Genomic DNA, 20,807 nt, shown 5'->3' with positions numbered 1-20,807 from the left:
TGGACGGTTGTAATAATAATAATTGTAATCATAAGTGGCGTATGGACCATCAAAAAGCGTCGCGCCGGTCAGTCAACGCGCAAGCTAATTAAGCAGCAGGAAAAACAGCTAGAGCTGCAAACCTTGAGGGAGATGAATCGGGCTAGGAGCCGTGACTAGATCTGCCATCTACGCAACGTTCACAAACAATTTCCTTTTCCCTCTGTACACCATTCACAGCAAAAAAAAAAAATAAAATAAAGCCAAATTGCGACTAGTACTGAAACGACACTAGCCGCGCAAAAGCTTAAACGCTCTCTACTATAATAATAACGAATGCTTCTTTTTCAGGAATTAGAAAATTAAAATATTATCATTAAATAATCCATTATGTAACCTACATTATCATTTATTAGCTTTATGGGTTTTATATATTACTGTATTCGATTATTTCAGGGGTACTATTATTAGTATTAATATTTTGGTGTAAAACAAAATAATGGTTAATCAATTGTTCATAAAATATTACTTATCTCGTAGAATAATCAGCGGAATTATTATCCAGTCTACCGCACATCTAGTATTAAGGAATAGAATTATGTACATACAGGAGCTTCGATCCATACAATTTGTAAAGTAGCAGCGGCTGCTAAGGAACAACATCCGCGTTTACATGCACACACCCACACACACACACACACACACACACACACACACACAAAACACATTCATCTAGCGTCTTGCACGCAGAGGACGGAAGAGAACGAACTCACACACCCTCATAGTTCAAACGGGGACACACACACGCATAAATACGCACACATTCACACAAAACTGACATACATATGCACTTTTCGGCGCAGTGTTCTAACCAATTTTTTTGCATAGGTTCTGTTTTTTTCGGGCGACGGGGACGTCTGCCCACGCGACCTCGGACGTGTCACGGACGAGCTTTGGGCTCTCCGGCGGCATCTCCGATGGCCTGCGTTTCCGGCGATGCACCAGACGCATTGTCAGCATTAGAACACCACGGCCCGAAAGTTTCCGCGTGCAGAAGTGCAACGCTGCACTTCGGCACGTGGAACCGCTCACCGTCGACGAGTCGCGTCGACGAGCGAGCGGGCAGACTACCGGCGACACTCCTAGCGAGCGGAGCTCCAATATTACGGAACAATAAATAGTGCAACAGCGACCTATCCGTCTCTTCTCTCTCCTCGTGTTGACTCTCACTTCCGTCACAATATTATGATTTTAATTTTAAACAGTATGAGTGTATATGTCTCGGTACAAATCGTGTGTGTGCGTGCGTGCGTCTATGGGTGTATTTATATGTGTGCGTGCCTGCATGTGTATGTGTGTATACGTATTTTGTGCGTGCGTCATCTATGTGTGTTTATATATGTGTGCGTGCCTGCGTGCGTATGTGTGTATACATTTGGATCTGCTTTAATGGGTTAGAATTGCACCTATTTTATGATAAATTGGTTAGTATAGTAACTTGAGCTGCCTTATTGTATACTGACCATCATAGATTCTTTGCGCTTGCGAGGGAGAAAAACCGGACTCCACCTGACGATGTGTAACAGTCTAATCAATTTTTTCATTAAATCGGTCTAAATCGTCTGTAATTGGATAAATGTTGCGGTCTGGATTGCTATGGTTATTTATAATCGGTTAAAAAGATTTTTATTGTAGCAATTGGTATTAATCGATCGAAATTTGTACAAATTTAATGCAGAAATTTTCTTATCAACTTCATTAAAACGATGGTCTGTTGAGAACGTTAAACTACCTCTTTTAAATGCGATTGAAGAATTTCAAGATAAGGATTCCGGCTGGACATTAGATTCAATTATCAATATTCAACTAAATATGAACAATTTAAACGCAATGCGAGGTGGTAGTTCATATATACCATTACCTAAATTTATTAAAGAAAAAAAAGCTTGTATAAATGTTAAAAATACAGACAATCAATGTTTTAAGTGGGCAATTTTGTCCGCGCTTCATCCAGTTTCTCGCCAAGATCATCTTGAGAGTCATTAATTATGTCAGATTTGATGGAGAATTAAATATGAAAGGAATTGAATTTCCAGTAGCTTTGAAACAAGTATCTAAATTCGAAAAGCAAAATAATGAAATTTCAGTGAATGTTTTTGGTTTAGATGGCCGAGAGGTTGTACCACTTCATCTTACGTCGGAAAAGAAAGTAAATCATATTAATCTCCTTTTGATTGAAGCTGGAAAAGATATGTATGATAGTGATGATGATAGTAACATGAATTGTAACGATTATCATTACGTTTACATTAAAAATCTATCAAGATTGGTGAGTAGTAGTCTGACACGTACAAAGAAGAAGATTCACATATGTGACCGATGTCTACATTTTTTGTTCTACTCAACAATATTTAGAAGCACATCTGCAGCAATGTTAGCTGATTAATGATTGCAAGGTTAAATTACCAAAAGTTGGTAATGATATCATAACCTTTAAAAATGATAGATTTAAAGAAAAAATACCATTTGTTATCTATGCAGATTGTGAATGTTTATTAATACCGATTAATGAGTCAGAAGATGATGAAGAAGAAGATGAACCAAAGAATACTACAGCATATTAAAAACATGATATGTTTAGTATTGGATATTTCTTGAAATGCAGTTATGATGATTCTTTATCTCGATTTAGCAGTTATCGAGGAGAAGAACCAGCATTGTGGTTTGCTAAGGAATTGAAATTGATAGCTGAACAAATAGATAATTTATATGGAAATCCTATACCAATGGAAAATCTTAGTTTAGAGCAACAAATATCTTTTAACGAGTCAGATACCTGTCATATTTGTGAAAAATCGATAGATGGTAGAATTAAAGTTCATGATCACTGTCACTTAACCTCAAAATATCGAGGATCTGCTCATGCTGGATGTAATTTGAACTATCAAGATTCATGAATAATTCCAGTGGTTTTTCATAATTTAAGTGGGTATGATGCTCATTTTATAATCAAAGATATATCTAATTGTTTTCCAGGCAAAGTTGATCTTCTTCCCTTAACAAAGGAAAAATATATTGCTTTTACTAAGCATATTGAAAATAGTGTGATAAAGTTCCGTTTCATCGACTCATTCCGCTTTACGGCATCATCTCTCGATCAATTAGCATATTTTCTGAACGAGTTTAAAATACTGAAATCTGTTTTCTCAGATTTGGAGGCTAGGAAATTTCAACTTTTGACAAAAAAAAGTGTTTTTCCCTACGAATGCATTAATTGTATGGAAAAACTAAATGAAACTGAGCTGCCTGCTATAGAGAAGTTTTTCAGTTCACTCACAGATTCAACAGTATCGCAAGATGATTATGCTCATGCGCAGAAAGTGTGGACAGAGTTTGAAATAACAACTCTTGGAGAATATTCAGATCTTTAAATGAAAACAGACATACTACTATTAGCTGATGTTTTTGAAAATTTTCGTGATCAGTGTTTGACTGTATATGGTCTTGATCCAGCACATTATTATACAACACCTGTTTTCACCTGGGATGCAATGCTTAAAATTACTGGTGTTAAATTGAAACTGATCACGGATATTGATATGTTACTTTTTATTGAGCGTGGTATCAGAGGAGGATTAAGTCAATGTTCTCATAGATATGCTAAAGCTAATCATAAATATATGAAAGAGCATTATAAATGCGATCAAGATAATGTATATCTCATATATTTAGATGCTAATAATCTTTATGGTTATGCAATGACACAATCTCTACCATATGATGCATTTGAATGGATTCAAGATTTTACAAATATAAACGTTCAAACTATAGACGATGATGAACTTGAAGGATATATCTTGGAAGTAGATCTTAAGTATCCTAAGGACATTCACAGTATACATAATGATTTACCTTTCTGCCCAGAGCATATGAAACCTCCTGGATCCAAGCAAGAAAAACTATTAGCTAGTTTGATGAATAAAAACAATTATGTTATTCATTATCGAGCTTTAAAACAGGCTTTAGCAAATGGACTTGAGCTTGTTAAAATTCATCGAGTGTTAAAGTTTAAACAATCTCAATGGTTGAAGCCTTACATAGATTTAAATAGTTCTATGAGAGCTAAAGCAAAAAATGAGTTTGAAAAAAATCTTTTTAAACTAATGAATAATGCTGTTTACGGCAAGACTATGGAGAATGTACGTAAGCATGTTGATGTAAAACTCATGACAAAGTGGGAAGGACGATATGGCGTGGAAGCTCTCATTTCAAAACCAAATTTTCATAGCAGTGCAATATTTAGTGAAAATTTAGTTGATATAGAAATGAGAAAGACTAGTGTATATGTGAATAAACCTTTATATATTGGTTTGTCAGTATTGGATATTTCAAAGACTGTTATGTACGGCTTTCATTATGATTATATGTTAAAAAAGTATGAAAATTATTGTAAGTTGTTGTACACAGACACTGATAGTTTGATTTATGCAGTAACCTGTAATGATTTGTATGAAGATATTAAATCAAATATTGAACGATTTGATACATCAGATTATCCAGAAAACAATGTTTTTGGAATGCCACGTATGAATAAGAAAGTTGTAGGACTAATGAAAGATGAATGCAATAGAAATATACTTACTGAATTCATTGGATTGAGAAGTAAAATGTACAGCACACGTGTTGATAATGTGGATTTTGTAAAGAAAATCAAAGGTATAAAGTCGTCAGTTGTGAAAAAAACTATTTGTTTTGATGACTATGTAGACTGTTTGCAAAATCAAAGAATTTTGAAAAGAAAACAATCTGTTATTAGATCAAAATTACACAATGTTGAAACCATACAGCAAGAAAAAATTGCACTAAGTCCGTACGATGATAAAAGATTCCTGATACCAGACAGCAATGAAACACTGGCTTGGGGACATTATAGAATAAAGTGAGTATAAACCTTTACAAAATCAATAATGATACATCATGTTATTAGAAATATTATGAGAAAATTTAAGTTAGTATAAATTAATTTCAGGTTATCGAGTGCTGATAATAACTCAAGCAAACAAAATAAGAATCTAAGTTTTAGTGATAAAGTTTTGATTCATAATATGTGTACGTGGACGTTTGCATATCAGAGTGCTCGACGTGGTGAATGGATGCAGGCTGCATGTGATCGTGAACGTTTTAGAAGGAGGATTGAAAGAATGGGAGTAATTATTAATCCAGTGATTTTAAAAAAAATCTCACAGTTTTGTTAATACTAAGCAGAAAAACATATAATGGAAAGTTATGTGTATGTATATATATAAATAAATTAATTAAAACGAAATTAGTTATAAATGTTGTTTATTAATTTTGTCCTCATTACAAATCATTTTTACTTATCCAACTATTATGTGTATCATCAAATCCTAACTGTTCAGTTCGTTTTATTCGTTCAAGTAGTGTAGGTGTAAATTTAGGCTTTTTGAATTTCGCGCCGCTGCTCGCTCTCCGTTGCGACGTTGAGAGCGCGCGCGCATGCGTCGAGTTGCGCGCCGCCGGCCCCGCTTGCGAGCGTGCGAAGGGCCCGCGCGCGCGGATTCCTGTTCGGACTGCCTAGCGCTTCGCACGTTTGGCTTCCTTACGCTTTTCGATTTTTTTGTCTTCTGACGGTGAGCCAGTGTCTTGTTCTTCTCAGAGCTATCACTGTTCACCTCGTTCTGCGCCGTGTTGGTAGTGTTTAGCGGAAAATTCGCGATCGCGTCGTTCGCGTGTGTGTATTTGTGCGAGTGTGTGAGTGTGCCTCGAGGCGATAATCTTAAGGTTTGTTGGCGAAGGTGTCCACGTGTTGTACGTGACTCCTTCGGGGCGAGCGAACAGCGGCAACACCCCTTGTTGCCCTCGTGCCAAGCGTCTGGCTCCCCGAGACGTCGGGGCGCGCTTGGTGCACGGTTGCGGACCATCCTTTCGCTCCCCAGGTCCGGCTTCCAGACCTCCAGGCCAGGACGGAAGCAGCGGCGGACTACGACGAGGCCTGCTCAACGCCCTCTTCAGCGGCGGTTTTTGCGTTCGTCTTTGCGGTAAGAGAGCTCTCTCTGCGTGCGGAAAAGGTACCTCGCGTCTTTGCGTTTGCGTGCGTTCTTTCACTTGAGTTTTTTCTCTTTTAGAGTCACTGTTCTCTTTCTTTTATTTGTATAGTTTCCCTTCCCTTATTTTCAATAAAGCTTACACTTGCTGAGGCTTTTCCCTCTAAACCGTGAGGGTTTTTACGCCAAAGCAAGTGCTTTTTGTGTACCGCGAAATCGTGTGTGTTAATTAAAAAGAACCCTTCACTCACTCAACCCTTTCCTTTTGTCGGAACTCACTCTGAGTTCTTTCACTCGTTCCAAGATTAATATTCACTAACCATTTTACATAGTAATTATTACCGTGCTTTTTAACAACTTTTTCTATTAAATAGACACCCGGACACTTCGTTTTTTTGTACTTCTTCATAAAATCCTCCAGCTATCTGTCGACTTTGATAGTCATTCAAGAGATAAGTATATGGACTCGTATGATGTACTCGATCAACAGTAAAAATCTCAGTAGACCAGTTGGGTGTATAACCTTTCTCAAAAATCTGTTTACTTTTACTTACTCGAACTCTATCACCTACTTTGAATTTAGCACATTTAAATAATGGATTGGTGACTTTTCGCTTCTTGATTTTGTCATATATACTAGATGCATTATCAACTGTGACATTTGTAGGTTTAATGCCAATTGTTAGATGCTTAGTATCATTATATTGATTTAATAAACTTGATAAAATTTGCAACCATTTATGATTTCCATTCAAACTAAACAGTTTCCACATTCGAGTTTTAAGTGTACGATTAAAACGTTCACAGATTGAAGCTTTCAGATTGCTGTAGGTAGAGTAAAAGTGTATTTTATATCGTTTCATGAGATTTTCAAATTCCTTATTATAGAATTCCTTGTCACGATCAGTTTGTAAATTTTTCGGAACGCGTCCTTGCTTCAAAATAGACAGCATCGCTGCTGCTACATCTTTTCCAGTCTTCCGCTTGATTGGAATTGCCCATGCATATTTGGAAAAAATATCAATTACTGTGAGCATATACTTATAATTCTTATTGTCTCGAGCGTAAGTTATCATCTCGACAAGATCAGCTTGTCACGTTTCATCAATATCTCGAATATCAACTTTTCTGCGTGTATAATTACGTCGAGTAGGCTTATGCAATTCTTCCACAACTTGATGTCGTTGATCCATAGTTTTAGAATCTTTTATAACCTTGTTTTTCAGGAAAAGAATTAGTATTTAATAGAATATTTCTCAGTACACTTCTTCCAGCTATTAGAAGATTGGCTATCTTTTGTTTTCTGATTTTCAAATGTATTGTTATCAAGCTTTTTATTGCTTTTTTGTCCAGGAAAAGAGTAAGTATTCGTAGAATACTTATGTCGATCCATATTCACTTTTTTTTTATTTCAAGTAGCAGTTTGTGTATTGTCTCAATCTTAACTGTAAGTATTCTTAACTTTTCATCAATTTCGTCTCCATGCAGCTCAAATATTTTATCTAAATTAGTAATTTCACTTTTTAGTTGTGATGTTGTAGCTTGAGTAACAGTGCGTAGAGTATTTAAGTTAACAGCATCACTTAAATCCTTAGGATCTGCTACGTTGCATAATCTTTTATCTTGTAAACTATATTGACCGTCAGCAGTGAGTTTATATCCAATTCCTGGAGGACCTCGAAGGCCCTCTGAGCTATTCAAATGCCGTCCGAACAGGTCAAGACTCATAGTTCAAATAGCTTGTTTTCTACTCAACTACTCTTATTTATACTCTCATCTCAGTTATTTATATTGATTATATTAGCTTCACGGAGTTCTTCAATTATATACTGAATTTCATTCACATGGTTTTGATTGCCAGCTGATGTTTCAGCTATTAATAATCTCAATCGATTAACAAGTTCGTTTGTCATCCCAGTATATATAATCAGTATTTGTATAACGTCTTGCAATTTTGAAGGGAGGGGGTAAACCTGAACCTTCTTTAGACGTACGTTTATTATTCTTAATGACTGACATTTTTGCAATGTAGTCGATGAATTTTTTTGAATTTGAATCACGTATTGATTCCTCTTCCTTGTAATATTTCTTATGTGCACTAGTTTGTTTAACAATTTTAGCATAGTCTGATAAATCAGTTTTATTTATATTAGTGGATTCGGGTTCTTTTTTAAACAATAATTCAATCAATCCGGAACTCTTTTTATACTGTTTGTTTCCAAGAATAATAAACTCATTATCGTAGGAAAAAGGAGTGTTTCCAATATAAAAATCATCAGATTTTTTACGTACACCATTTATTAGATCTAATGCTTTTGTCTCACCTCTTCTTATCATTGTAATATATTTATCTATTACCAAATCTTTTTTATTACCTCTACTCAGTGTATTAGTATGTTTTTCTGTATCTATTTTTAAGGTTTCATCGACATACACTGGTTTTTCTTCTTCTTCGTCCACTACTTCCCTTTCTTCTTGTTTTAATTCATAATCATCAATACCATCATCGCTGTTTTCTTCTTTTTTCACTATACCTTTTTTTCTTGAAACTTTACTCTGCGTTTCTGTGATATCAATCAATTTTTCAAGTAGTTCAACAATAGGTTTAAAAGTAGTATTTGCCACATCTTCAGCATCTAATTTACTTAATTTTAAACTATTATATTTTCGTTTGATAGCTTCTCGAGCTTTTTCAATCTGCTGAAGAATACCAATTTGCTCTTCAAAATTAGCCATGTTGACCTGTTAGTGTCTTACATTCAAATGTTTGATCTATTTCAAATTTGTCATATTTATAATGAATTGATCAAAGCCTTTTCTATATCTTCCATTTTCCATATTACAATCTTTATTAATTACAATAAAGCTATGATTATCAGTCCAGCAAAATCTACAGAAATCTTTAAAGCGCTGAAATGACATATCCGTATTAACGTGATCATTATAAATATGCTTTAGATTCATATCATCTTGACGGAATATAATTAAAAGGTTAACATTATCACGTACAAGATGTTTAGGAACTTGAGCATATGACTGACAGAGGTAGAAAGAATCTACACACTTATGTCTACCCATGCAAAAAAATGCTTTAACATTATCTTGTTTTTCACAGGCAATATCATCAAATATCATTATCGTATTTTCTCGAGCTTTGTCTGGCGATACAACAAGATCATGTTCACTAAACGGTAGATATTGAATCCCCTCGATAAGTTCAACGAGTTTTCTTAATATCTGATACTTAGGTTGATTCAAAGACTTTGAATAAACGCAACTATTCTCAAATTTCAATTCATTTTGATGTGTAATAAGAGATAACAGAGCATTTGTATTACCACAGTTTGACGGTCCACAAAAAACTGCTCGGATGTTATCTGGTAAAAGATCCCCATGTCTTTTTCCCTTACGTCGATCTGACTCTATCAGAGTGTCAAAATTTATAACAGGAAGTTTGAGTGATTGTTGTTTCACATCCATACTGTATTAAATCTAAATCGTAACTGACGTACGAAATTATAAAAAGTAACATTTTATAACTTAAGTCCAGTAGTGTATAAATCATTGAAAAGTCATGATCGTGCATCAAGGTCAAGGTTTAATAAATAAATTTATTAATAAGTTACCGTTTGAAATGCATATTCCAGGCTATCAATACTGTGGTCCAGGCACAAAGCTATATAAACGGCTAGCACGAGGAGATTCTGGCATTAATCCTCTAGACGCAGCGTGTAAAGAACACGATATTGCATACTCCAAAAATCGTGAAGATATAAATGCTCGGAACGCTGCAGATCGAGTATTGGCTGAAAAAGCTTGGCAACGTGTTAAAGCTTCAGACTTTAGTTTGGGTGAAAAGGCTGCAGCATACGCTGTTACAAATATCATGAAAGTTAAATCAAAATTTGGAATGGGGTTAAAGAAGTGTAATAAGAGAAACAAGAGAAGTTAACCTTGAAAAAAATAATAAAAACTGCTTCGAAAGCGGTAACACATAGCAATGACTCACGCGTTGCTATTAAAAGTGCTGTTCAAGCAGCTCGCACTATCATGAAAAAAGCTGGTGGTAAACGTAATGTGAGTTTACCAAGAATACTACCTGTTCCAAAAGTAGGCGGCTTTCTTCCTGCACTCATTCCACTGTTTACAGGACTAAGCGCAGTTGGTTCATTAGCTGGTGGTGCTGCTGGAATAGCGGAAGCTGTAAACAGAGCGAATGCTGCTAAGCAACAACTAGAATAACAGCAGCGACATAATAAAAAACTGGAAGCACAAGCACTTGGAAAAGGTTTATATTTAAAGCCTCATCACAAAGGTTACGGAATACTATTGAAAAAACAGGTTGTCAAGAAGAAAAAAATAGTTCGACGAGGAAAAAAAAAACTTCGTTGAAGTAAAGCTACCTGAGCATCCATTGACAGACTATAATCTACAAAAATTCGCTAAAAAACTACAAACATCTAACTTTCGAGGAGCTTCCAGTTGGTAGCTATGAAATATCTGATATTGAACATTTTCTGAAAAAGCAACTTGAATCTGAAGAAATAGAGCTTAGCATAAAACCAAACAATAATACCTTACGTAGTGAAATATACTGCAGTCATAAGATTGATTTTCAACCACTAAATTCCATAGGAAGATTACTTGGTTTTACACAACGTGTTCTGCAACCATATAAAAGTCACGTATCTGACTTACCAGTATCCATTCTCAAAGTGAATGCTCCACGTGTTGAATGTAATATAACATCAGGAGCGTACATCAATCAAAACAAAGTTCATACCATACACGAATTTTTTCCCGCTGTGCCGCCTGGATATAAAATTATTGAAGTACCAAAACAAATAATTTACTTACCAGTGTCAGTGAAAATAATTGACTATTTACAGTTGCGTATTGTTGATCAGAACGGTGACCTTGTAAATCTTCGGGGAGAAGTAGTCACTATTAGACTACACATCAAGAAGGTCACGTAATGGGCATTATTTATAACACAAAGGTGGGCTTAGGCTATATAAACAGACTACCATGTCAAAAGAAAGTTATTCATCGACAAGTAGTCAAAGGTCTAACACCTCAAAACGCTCAGTATCTGAAGAGTCTCGGACTCAAAGTGATCGCAGACGTCAGAAAAAGAAGAAAAACTGTAAAAAAGATCAAATAAGCTGTATTCTTATTTGCTGTTGTTGTTTAAACGATAGGAGAAAAAATGGAAGCGTCTCTGACGAATCCATCGCTCACTACGAAATACATGCTCATCAACCATACACTTCACTAAATTTTAATAATAGTGAATAGATACGTATATCAATTCAACATCAAGATTTATGTCTTTTGCCTTCAAAAAGTTCATTACATATTTGTGGAAAGATAAAAAAAACAGATAATACAAACGTATCAGCAACAAAGTTGGTAAACAATGCTATATGTTATTTATTTGATGAAATTCGTTATGAAATTAACGCTATTGAAATCGATAAGTGTAAGAATGTTGGTATAACCAGTGTCATAAAAAGTTATGTCTCATATAGTTCAAATCAAAGTAAGCTGTTAGAGAATGCTGGATGGCTTGATGTTGGACAATTTGACGTATCAATCCCGCTATCAATGATTTTAGGTTTTGCTGAAGATTATCATAAAATTGTTGTAAACGTTAAGCATGAACTTATACTCACAAGATCAAGAAATGATATTAATGCTATTATACAAACAGCTCCTGCAGCAGGTGCATCAGCTGAAGAGTATAAGTTTGAACTCACTCGGATTGAGTGGATGATGCCTCACGTTGCTATGTCAGACAAACGTAAAATACAATTGTTCAGTCATTTTAAAAAGGATATTCCTATTGCTATGAGTTTTCGTTCATGGGAATTATATGAATATCCAATGCTTCCAGCATCATCAAGACATATTTGGACAATAAAAACGTCGAATCAATTAGAGAAGCCAAGATTTGTTATTTTAGCCTTTCAGACAAACAGAAAAGGTATAGCTCTAAACAATGCAAGTCAATTTGATCATTGTAAAATCGCCAATGTAAAACTTTTTCTTAACTCACAGTACCCATATGGTAACTTAAATCTCGACATCGAGCAGAATCAATATGCTTTACTTTATGAAATGTTCATACAATTTCAAAATGCTTACTATGAAAACAAAGATTTACAATCTGATTTGCTAGTTAGTAAAAGTGAGTTTATCAAATATACGCCATTTATTGTCATCGATTGCTCAAAACAAAATGAGTCTGTGAAACAAGCTGCTGTAGATGTTCGTATTGAATTTGAAACTAAAGAACCCATAGCTCCGGCAACGACAGCTTATTGTTTAATTTTACATGATCGCATAATTCAATATAATCCTATTAGTGGAGATGTAAAAAAACTAGTGTGAATATAGTATATTATAGCATAATAAGTAATATACAAATGTATACTTTTTTGAAAAAATAAATATGTAAAAAATGTATTTAAGTAATATAATAATTTGAATACTCACATTCCAATTATATAATAATAAGCAAAATATTTAGAAGTTTAAAAAATTAAAATCTGTAAGTGAGAAAAGAATGTGACATTATAGGCTTCGTGAGAGTGAGAGAGATTGAGAGAGAGAGAGAAAGAGGGAGAGATATAGCTTTGACTGCATAGGCATAGTTCAAGAGAGCGGCAGTAGGAAGCGCGCGAGAACGGCCTTGATGTAGTGCATAAGAGCTGGCGGTGTGATAGCGGGGGCACGCAAGTGGGAAAGGAGCAATTCGAGAGTGCGACCTTGAATCAGCGCAAATGATCGAGTGGAAGGTCGCGGGTGACCTCGGATCCGCGCGAGAGTAGGAGGTAGCGAATATCCTTGAGTGCGCGCGCATGAAATTTTTCGAACGGGTGGGATTGACCTTGATCTCTGCCTATAAAATCCGCTGCAAATCGCTCGTCTGGTCATTTGGTGCATTTTGTGTATAGTGTCTAGTGCAATGTGATGGCTCGTTGTCAACCAGTGTAATTTTTAATTCTTTATTGTGAATTTTATTAAAAAAATTTTTTTAAATAATGTTTTTTTTTCTATGATTTTTAGACTCACAATTATGATTGTTGTGGAGATTGTTGTGGATATCCAGTGCTTCAAATATGCAAATAATATAATTATTAAAGAACTTGCTGCAGTCGACGTGGATGGACTCTTAATACCGAGTGTGTATGTGTTTCAACCACCTTGTGCATGGAAAGAATTATCACCAGATGAAGCTAGGGAAAACGGTTGGCTGCAGCGTAATTATCATGGACTTGAATGGGATAAGGGAACTAGACCATTCAATGATATTCAGGATGTTTTTAAAGAACTCAAGATGATTGGAGGAGATGGTGTTAGAGTAAAGTTTAATTGCAAAGGTTTAAATAAAAAGAGAATATTAGAGCGATATTTAGATGATGTTTATAATTTAGAAGATATGCATTGTGCATCACTGCATACACCAGGATTTCGACGGTCTGAAGTAAGTGTATACCATTGAGAAGGATGGGTAAAAAACTGTGCATTGCAAAATGTAATAGCGATACATGCGTGGATATTTAGAGAATATTTAAATTGGATGACTCATGAGGGTATTGATACAGTTAATTAAATTGATTCGTTGTTTAAATTGAAAAATAAAAATTATATTATTAAAAAATGAGTTTCCTTTTTTTTCATTAACCATCATCCTTTTCTTCCTTATATTATTACAGTAAATAGTGTAATGAAGTGTTATTGTGTGATTAATATGAAGTGAATATAAAAAAAGTGTTGTATAACAAAATTGTGAAAAAAGTGATAACTAACGTAAAAAATTCAGTGATTAATATTTTAATAAACATCAAGTTTGTAGTGAGACTCGGCCCACGGGCAGCAGCCTGTAATCGTGAAGAAAAAATCGGGACGCGGGATTCGGGCATCGGGCCTATGGATGAAAAAAATATATAAGCAGCCAGATACTTATATGCCTGCGAGTTACAGACGTCGGCATGGCAGGAATAATCGTTATAGATCATCGATTCTTTTACCCAGGGAACGCGGAGATAAGTAGCCAGATGCTTATATGCCCGCGACTTACAGACGTCGGCATGGCAGGAATAATCGTTATAGATCATCGATTTTTTTACCCAGGGGACGCGGGCTGCTGAAGATGCAGGGTGCCGCTGGACGCAAGATGACACAGGGAAGGGGGCCGATAAGGTAGAACTGCCATACCGACAGTTACCGGCGTCGGTATTGTAGAAATGCCAGATCGGATGGTAAGTGGCGCAGAACCCGCATAGCCCCTACTACTTACAGTTTTTGTAAATAATTATATGGCTTTTTATTTATAAAGAAGTATTAACAGGTGTGTTTTTTCATAATGAATCGAATGAAATATGTTTTCCTGTTCTAGGAAACCTCGATTGTGAACTGTAGTATGAGGTACTGGCGTAATCGGGCTGGATGGACCTCTTTATTATACCCATTGTGAATGTTCCGGGAGTCCTACCGGGCCTAAAAAGTTTTATTTTTTCGCAAGTATTCGATTGAGAGTAGTTAGAACAGGTAGCCTCGATTAGGGTGGCCGCTATGAAGAATTTCCTCCACGTAGATGTCCCGATCGTCCCTTCTTGTTCTAACCAATCGTTCACAACATAACGTTCTAGACCCGGCAGATCTCATGGATCGTGTATAATAAAAAGGTCCATCCAGCCCGATTACTTAGGCAAAATTTTTAACGTTCAGAAAATCCTTCAAAACTTTTCTCATCCCAATCTAAGCTCCGTGTTCCAACCACTCGCGATTTAGCAAACCTGCAAAATTTAAATAGACCGAAAATCCTTCATAGCGATCGCCCCGATCGAGACTACCTATTCTAACCACACTATTCGAATCATTGCAAAAAAACTGCTTAGGCGCGACGAGTTTCCCGAAAGATGCACAAAGTTAACTATATAATCCTATTACGCCAACCAGTAGAACCTCAGCATTTTAATAATCTTTTATAGCACAGTGTGGCTAAAATCCGCTGTTAAGTCATGCCTATCTGTAACTAAAGTAGTCCTTATTTGCACCGTGTTTATCACACTCGCTACGCTCGTGCGCTAACCTCACGGTGCAAATAAGGACTACTTTAGTCACGAATAGGTAAGACTTGCGGATTTTAGCAGTCTGTGGTATAAAATTTTATACGATACTCTTGACTTAAATGGTTCAGTTTTACACGGCGCTGAGCGCCCTCGCTACGCTCGGGTGCTAACTGCGCCGTGTAAAAAAGAACCATTTAAGTCACACGTATCGTAATGCACTATTGTGTATGGTTTTTATGTGTATAGTTTGTTCGATGTCTTTTTAAAAACGTTTTACAAACATTTTATGCACATTTTTAAATCCATTATAAAACGTTATATAAACGTTAATAAGGGTAAGTTACTATATTAAAAATCGAAAAGCGGACATTTCCAACGTTTATAAAACGTTTTATAATCTAGATTTACAAACGTTAAAATGGTTTAGAGTAAAACGTTTTTTTAACGCTTGAAAACGATTCTGTGCAATCAGGGATCAGATGGGCCCGGACGCTAAGCGAGAAAATATAGCCTTTTTGCATAAAATTTAGTGAAATAAATACACGAGGAAACCTCTCTGGAGAACAACTGTACATTGATTTGCTACGAACTAGACTAAATCACCTTCGATTAAACGGTCAACGTTATTAAATGACGTTATAAAATGACGTCATCAAATGACTTTATTTAGCGTAAAAATTAGAACCAAAAATAACGTAATTTCATGATTTCATTTTACGTTTCAAACACCCTATTGAAAATAATGACACGTCATCTAATGAGTCGAGAATAACGTCATGTTCTGACTATTTTGATTTGATCTTGAAAATTACATGATTGCGAAGTTTCAAAAGACCTAAATGTTTAAAAATTGATAAAAATAAGTGACCTTGTTGTTACCATCCGGATGATAACACGGAAAATGATGCCCATCAATAAATGAATAATTTTTAATAATTTCATTAAACAACAAATAATTAAATGACAAAATTTGCTAGGTGCTATAGCCCCCATTTTCCGTGCTACCATCCGGATGAATAAGTATTTAGAAAATGACATAATTTTCGGTTTATTAAAGGATGTCATATTATTTTCAACAGGGTAAAAGCCCCACACTGGCGTAGACAATCAATTCGATAATATATCTCAACGATTAATTTAGACATTTTAGTCTACAACAATCATTTATAAAACGTAGTTCAAGCTTGCCTGCATACGTTGCGTGACTTTGGTATTAGAAACATGACGACAGAGACGCCTGGTGGGGCTTGGATGTGCAACTATCGTTTAGCAGCACGTGCTGTTATATTATCTTGGATGCCATATGCACTACTAAGAGCTATAAGTATATAAGGCTGCGTCCACAATTGAGCGTATACGTTAGGGTTTACGTAGAACATAACGTTTTGGGCAGTACTGCCAATCCACTGTAGCAGACTGCAGTTGAAACGAAGGAACACACCTGCTCAAAATTTAACCTATAAAAATGTTTAAATTTGAATTGTATGGTAATAAATTGTAAAATTCTTTTTTCAAATAAAATTATAAAATTTTGTAAGAGAATGTATTATAATAAATTAGTTTCTGATTAAAAAAAAAAGGTCTACCACTGTCTCAAAAAAGGAAAGGAGAATAAAAAATAACGCACATTTCCAAATGAAAATTTTATTATTATAATTAGTTAAATAGCATAGGCAATGATTGTATGATTATGTTCTTCATTGTATAAGTAAGCGATTAATAGCTTCAACCTGAAAGACGAATCATACGTATTTTATTTTAAAATAACTTGAAATCCCTGGTAAAAATAACTTATTAAATCCGATTCGAAAGATAATAGGGTTTAATTGAATTTCTTAATCGGAAATTATCGAATTAAAACCAATTTAATCGATTAAAATCTATTTAATCTGATTATAACTTTTAGTCGGTTTTAATCGGATTCAATCAGTTGTATTTTTCAACAAACATAACATTTTATTTAAAAACACGACTATTTAAATCCGATTAAGACCGACTAAAACTTATAATCAGATTAAATAGATTTTAATCGATTAAATAGGTTTTAATTCGATAATTTCCGATTAAGAAATCCAATTAAACCCTATTATCTTTCGAATAGGATTTAATAAGTTATGTTTACCAGGGATTTTGCTCATGTTAAAATTTTGTCCAGCATATAGTTTATAATTAATTGAACATAGTTTTGACATTAAATTTGGTTTACAATATATTGCTTCAATCTTCAGAAAAACCATTTTGAATTGATGTTTTGCAAATAAGTATCGATGGGCAGTTTTGTTTAATTGTTCTCTATGACTCTTTACTATTCGATATTCTTGATGATAAAAACTTTGGGCTAAGTTGTATAAAACATGCTCTAATCTAAACATAATCATACAATCATTGCCTATGATATTTAACTAATTTTAATAATAAAATTTTCATTTGGAAATGTGCGTTATTTTTTATTCTCCTTTCCTTTTTTGAGACAGTGGTAGACCTTTTTTTTTAATCAGAAACTAATTTATTATAATATATTCTCTTGCAAAATTTTATAATTTTATTTGAAAAAAGAATTTTACAATTTATTACCATACAATTCAAATTTAAACATTTTTATAGGTTAAATTTTGAGCAGGTGTGTTCCTTCGTTTCATCTGCAGTCTGCTACAGTGGAATGGCAGTACTGCCCAAAACGTTATGTTCTACGTAAACCCTAACGTATACGCTCAATTGTGGACGCAGCCAAATGCCTGCGACTGGTCGACTATGGGTCGAATACTGCGAATATTGCGATGGATGCAGGTGGGTGGCTATACTGTCTATGACTATAGTATACGCTAGAGCTAGACGCTAGACGTTGTATAGGTATAGGACATAAATAGTAGCAGCAGCATCGGCGAGGACTGCAAGTCTGCAAAGAGCCACTGGATAATAGAGAGAGAGAGAGAGAGAGAGAGAGAGAGAGAGAGAGAGAGAGAGAGAGAGAGAGGACAGAAGAGGGAGAGAGAGAGGGAGAGCAAGAGACAGAGTGAAGGGGTGGAGAAGGTAGAATAAGAGAAAGACGGAACTCACGCAACCCTGGAGCGGGAGCAGTTAAGCAGTAGGTAGTGTAGGTGTTACGAGCGGGAGCGAGGAGTGGTGCACGTTAAGTCAATCGTTATCTATCCTAACCTTTTCGCGCGCTCGAGCCAACAGACCAGCAGCAACAGAGGAGCAGCGAACGATGGTTGTGCCTATGCATGCAAACCAGCTCTACGACTACTCGTAATCTCTCGTACAATCTTTTTTAATACTGTACGTCCTGTCTCCACATGACGATAGACGATATGGGGCAGCCGCAGCAGCAGCAACCGCCCCGATCATCAATGTCACCACTTGCGGCTGAACGAGAAAGCTAGAGGACTCGCTGCTTTTAACGCTTTTTCTCTCAGCACTTCAAACTGAACCAGTTGCTACATAAGTACTGCCAGTGACGCCGAGAAAACGAAACACGACGGCCGGATTTTTAATTCCAGGAAATGGCATCGTCTCAGAAGGGTATACAAATCGGCAATGCCTGGTTCCAAAAGAAAATCAACCTAAGGCCTCAGCACAGAGGCGTTCATCTTGTTACTGAAGAGATACTCAGACAGATACCTGAACTTTGTCAGTTCTCTGTTGGCCTCTGTCATATTCAAAGTAGGTATTGCACTTTGATTTCCTTCTAGCATTACCCCTTTATTAATTTTCTTTAACTGCTTCTATTACAGTTCTTCATACCTCAGCCAGCTTAGCACTGAATGAGAGTTGGGATCCTGATGTTAGAGATGACATGGAAATGATGCTTAATAAAATAGTTCCTGAAGGATTACCGTACAGACACAGTTGTGAAGGCCCTGATGACATGGTAATATACTGTTGATATCTTTATTGGCCATAACTAATGCCATTCATGCAACAGTAAAATAATTAATGAAACAAACATGTGTGTTTCCAACAGCCAGCACATGTCAAGGCATGTTTCCTTGGTTCATCACTGAGTATCCCAATAACAGATGGCAAGCTAGCCCTTGGTACATGGCAGGGAGTATGGCTCTGTGAACATCGTGATCATGCAGGTAGTCGCAAGCTTGTGCTTACTCTCACTGGCTGCCTCAGGGACTCAGCTCAAAGTCCTCTCAGCCCTGTTAGCCCAATTGCCTCGACGAGCAGCTAGGACCACTCGCATCCGCGTAGGCGCGGCAAACGCACGCTGCGCAAATCTACCTCTAGCAACACAAGCTAGCGGCTGCACGTTTTTAGCCCCATACCAAAAATAGCATCCAAGAAGGAGTGACTAGATAAATAAGATCAATGAGGCTAATACAAGTCCCAAGACGCGTTGGCTGCAGAAAGAAAGGATTGCAGAAGATGTTTATTATACATTAGATGCTCTCAATCTCATCAACTTGTATTTTGCAGTTTACTTGGCTATTTATCCAACAATTTCATTATTTATTTGTCTAATTTCTGGCAATTGCTAATAACATAATGTACAGCTGGACTTGATATAGAGCTCGAAGCTGATATCTTACTTTCTTTAGATATCTCTTATAGTTTCTTATCAAATCAAACTTTGTCATTTACTAAAAATTAATTTTTAATTAACTTATTTGATTTGATCATAACGCAAAGAATTTTCCATTTTAAACTAATTTTGCCTACAAAGTAATGCAACACCTGTTTTTTTAAAGTGATTTATTTGACTAATTCATTAGGTGTAAAATCATTAATCCAAAGATTTTTTATTGTTTGCTTTATTTTTAACGCATACACGATTCATCCTTTTCAATTATTAAATCATAGATGCATGGTCAGGTTTAACGATATTGGTTTATAAGATGTTTGGGTAAACTGTTCAATACAAATGTAAAAAGTGGTGAAACATTTTGTCGGTATCCGACATCATTGCAAGCATGGCTCGGAGCCTTGTTTTCTGTCAGTCCTCAAAAAACAACAAGTAAGCTAGATATTCTGTTAAAGCATTGAGAAAAGAAACGGAAATATAATTTTTATGACGAAATATAAATTTATGACTGATTTTTAATTCATTACAAATTATGTTTGATGTTTTGATTAAGCATAAATTAATCAAATGAGCCAAAACAAAGAATGTTTCTTTTTAAACATAATCTACTATTGTGTATTTATACCTCATGAAAACGTATTAACATCTTACTGTTATTTATTTAGGAAGCTGAACATTTCACAATTTCAAATGTTAATTTTGAAAGAATCATGTAAATTGAAAATAAAAGTAAAATTATTGAATGCTGTTAACTTACTCAGATGGCATTGATCTTAACATTAATAACTTAATTCTGTAAGCAGTAAACATTTTGAATAATTATCATAGAATGTATATATTTGTAATTCAAAATAATGTACGATTTAGAAGTATAATTTCAACAACATTGAATTGAACTTTGTTTAAAGCTACTACAAGCAATTTTCTTTGCAAACATGGATTGTTAATTTTTCAAGCAAAACTTAATTATCAAAATAAATTATACAAAAAAAGAAATTATAAAAATATTGTATATGGTCTTCTTGCAACCAATGCGTCAAATACATGCAAAGGAGGTAAATGTGACAGTGTCAACATAAGAATATTGTTTATGTAGTCTAATATGAGAGAGAGAGAGAGAGAGAGAGAGAGAAATTTCATATGTTAAAAAAA

General features: G+C 35.3%; 1 protein-coding gene across 2 annotated transcripts; it reads left to right on the top strand.

The window, feature by feature from the left end:
• Positions 1–17,896: 17,896 nt before the first annotated feature.
• LOC100679172 (UPF0047 protein YjbQ) lies at positions 17,897–20,446 on the top strand. Of its 2 annotated transcripts, XM_031923425.2 has the most exons (4): positions 17,978–18,335; positions 18,431–18,787; positions 18,859–18,995; positions 19,089–20,446. In XM_031923425.2, the coding sequence occupies exons 2-4, from the start codon at positions 18,628–18,630 to the stop codon at positions 19,302–19,304; spliced, it is 513 nt and encodes a 170-aa protein (XP_031779285.1). In that variant the 5' UTR covers positions 17,978–18,335; positions 18,431–18,627; the 3' UTR covers positions 19,305–20,446. The 2 variants fall into 2 exon arrangements, with proteins under 2 accessions (XP_003427218.4, XP_031779285.1); XM_003427170.5 differs by having other exon boundaries at positions 17,897–18,787.
• The last annotated feature ends 361 nt before the right edge of the window (positions 20,447–20,807 follow it).

Source organism: Nasonia vitripennis, chromosome 2 (assembly GCF_009193385.2).
Source record: "Nasonia vitripennis strain AsymCx chromosome 2, Nvit_psr_1.1, whole genome shotgun sequence".
Classification (NCBI taxonomy): domain Eukaryota; kingdom Metazoa; phylum Arthropoda; class Insecta; order Hymenoptera; family Pteromalidae; genus Nasonia; species Nasonia vitripennis.
The sequence above is the reverse complement of the archived record's forward strand: the minus strand, read 5'-3'. Positions and strand labels throughout refer to the sequence as shown.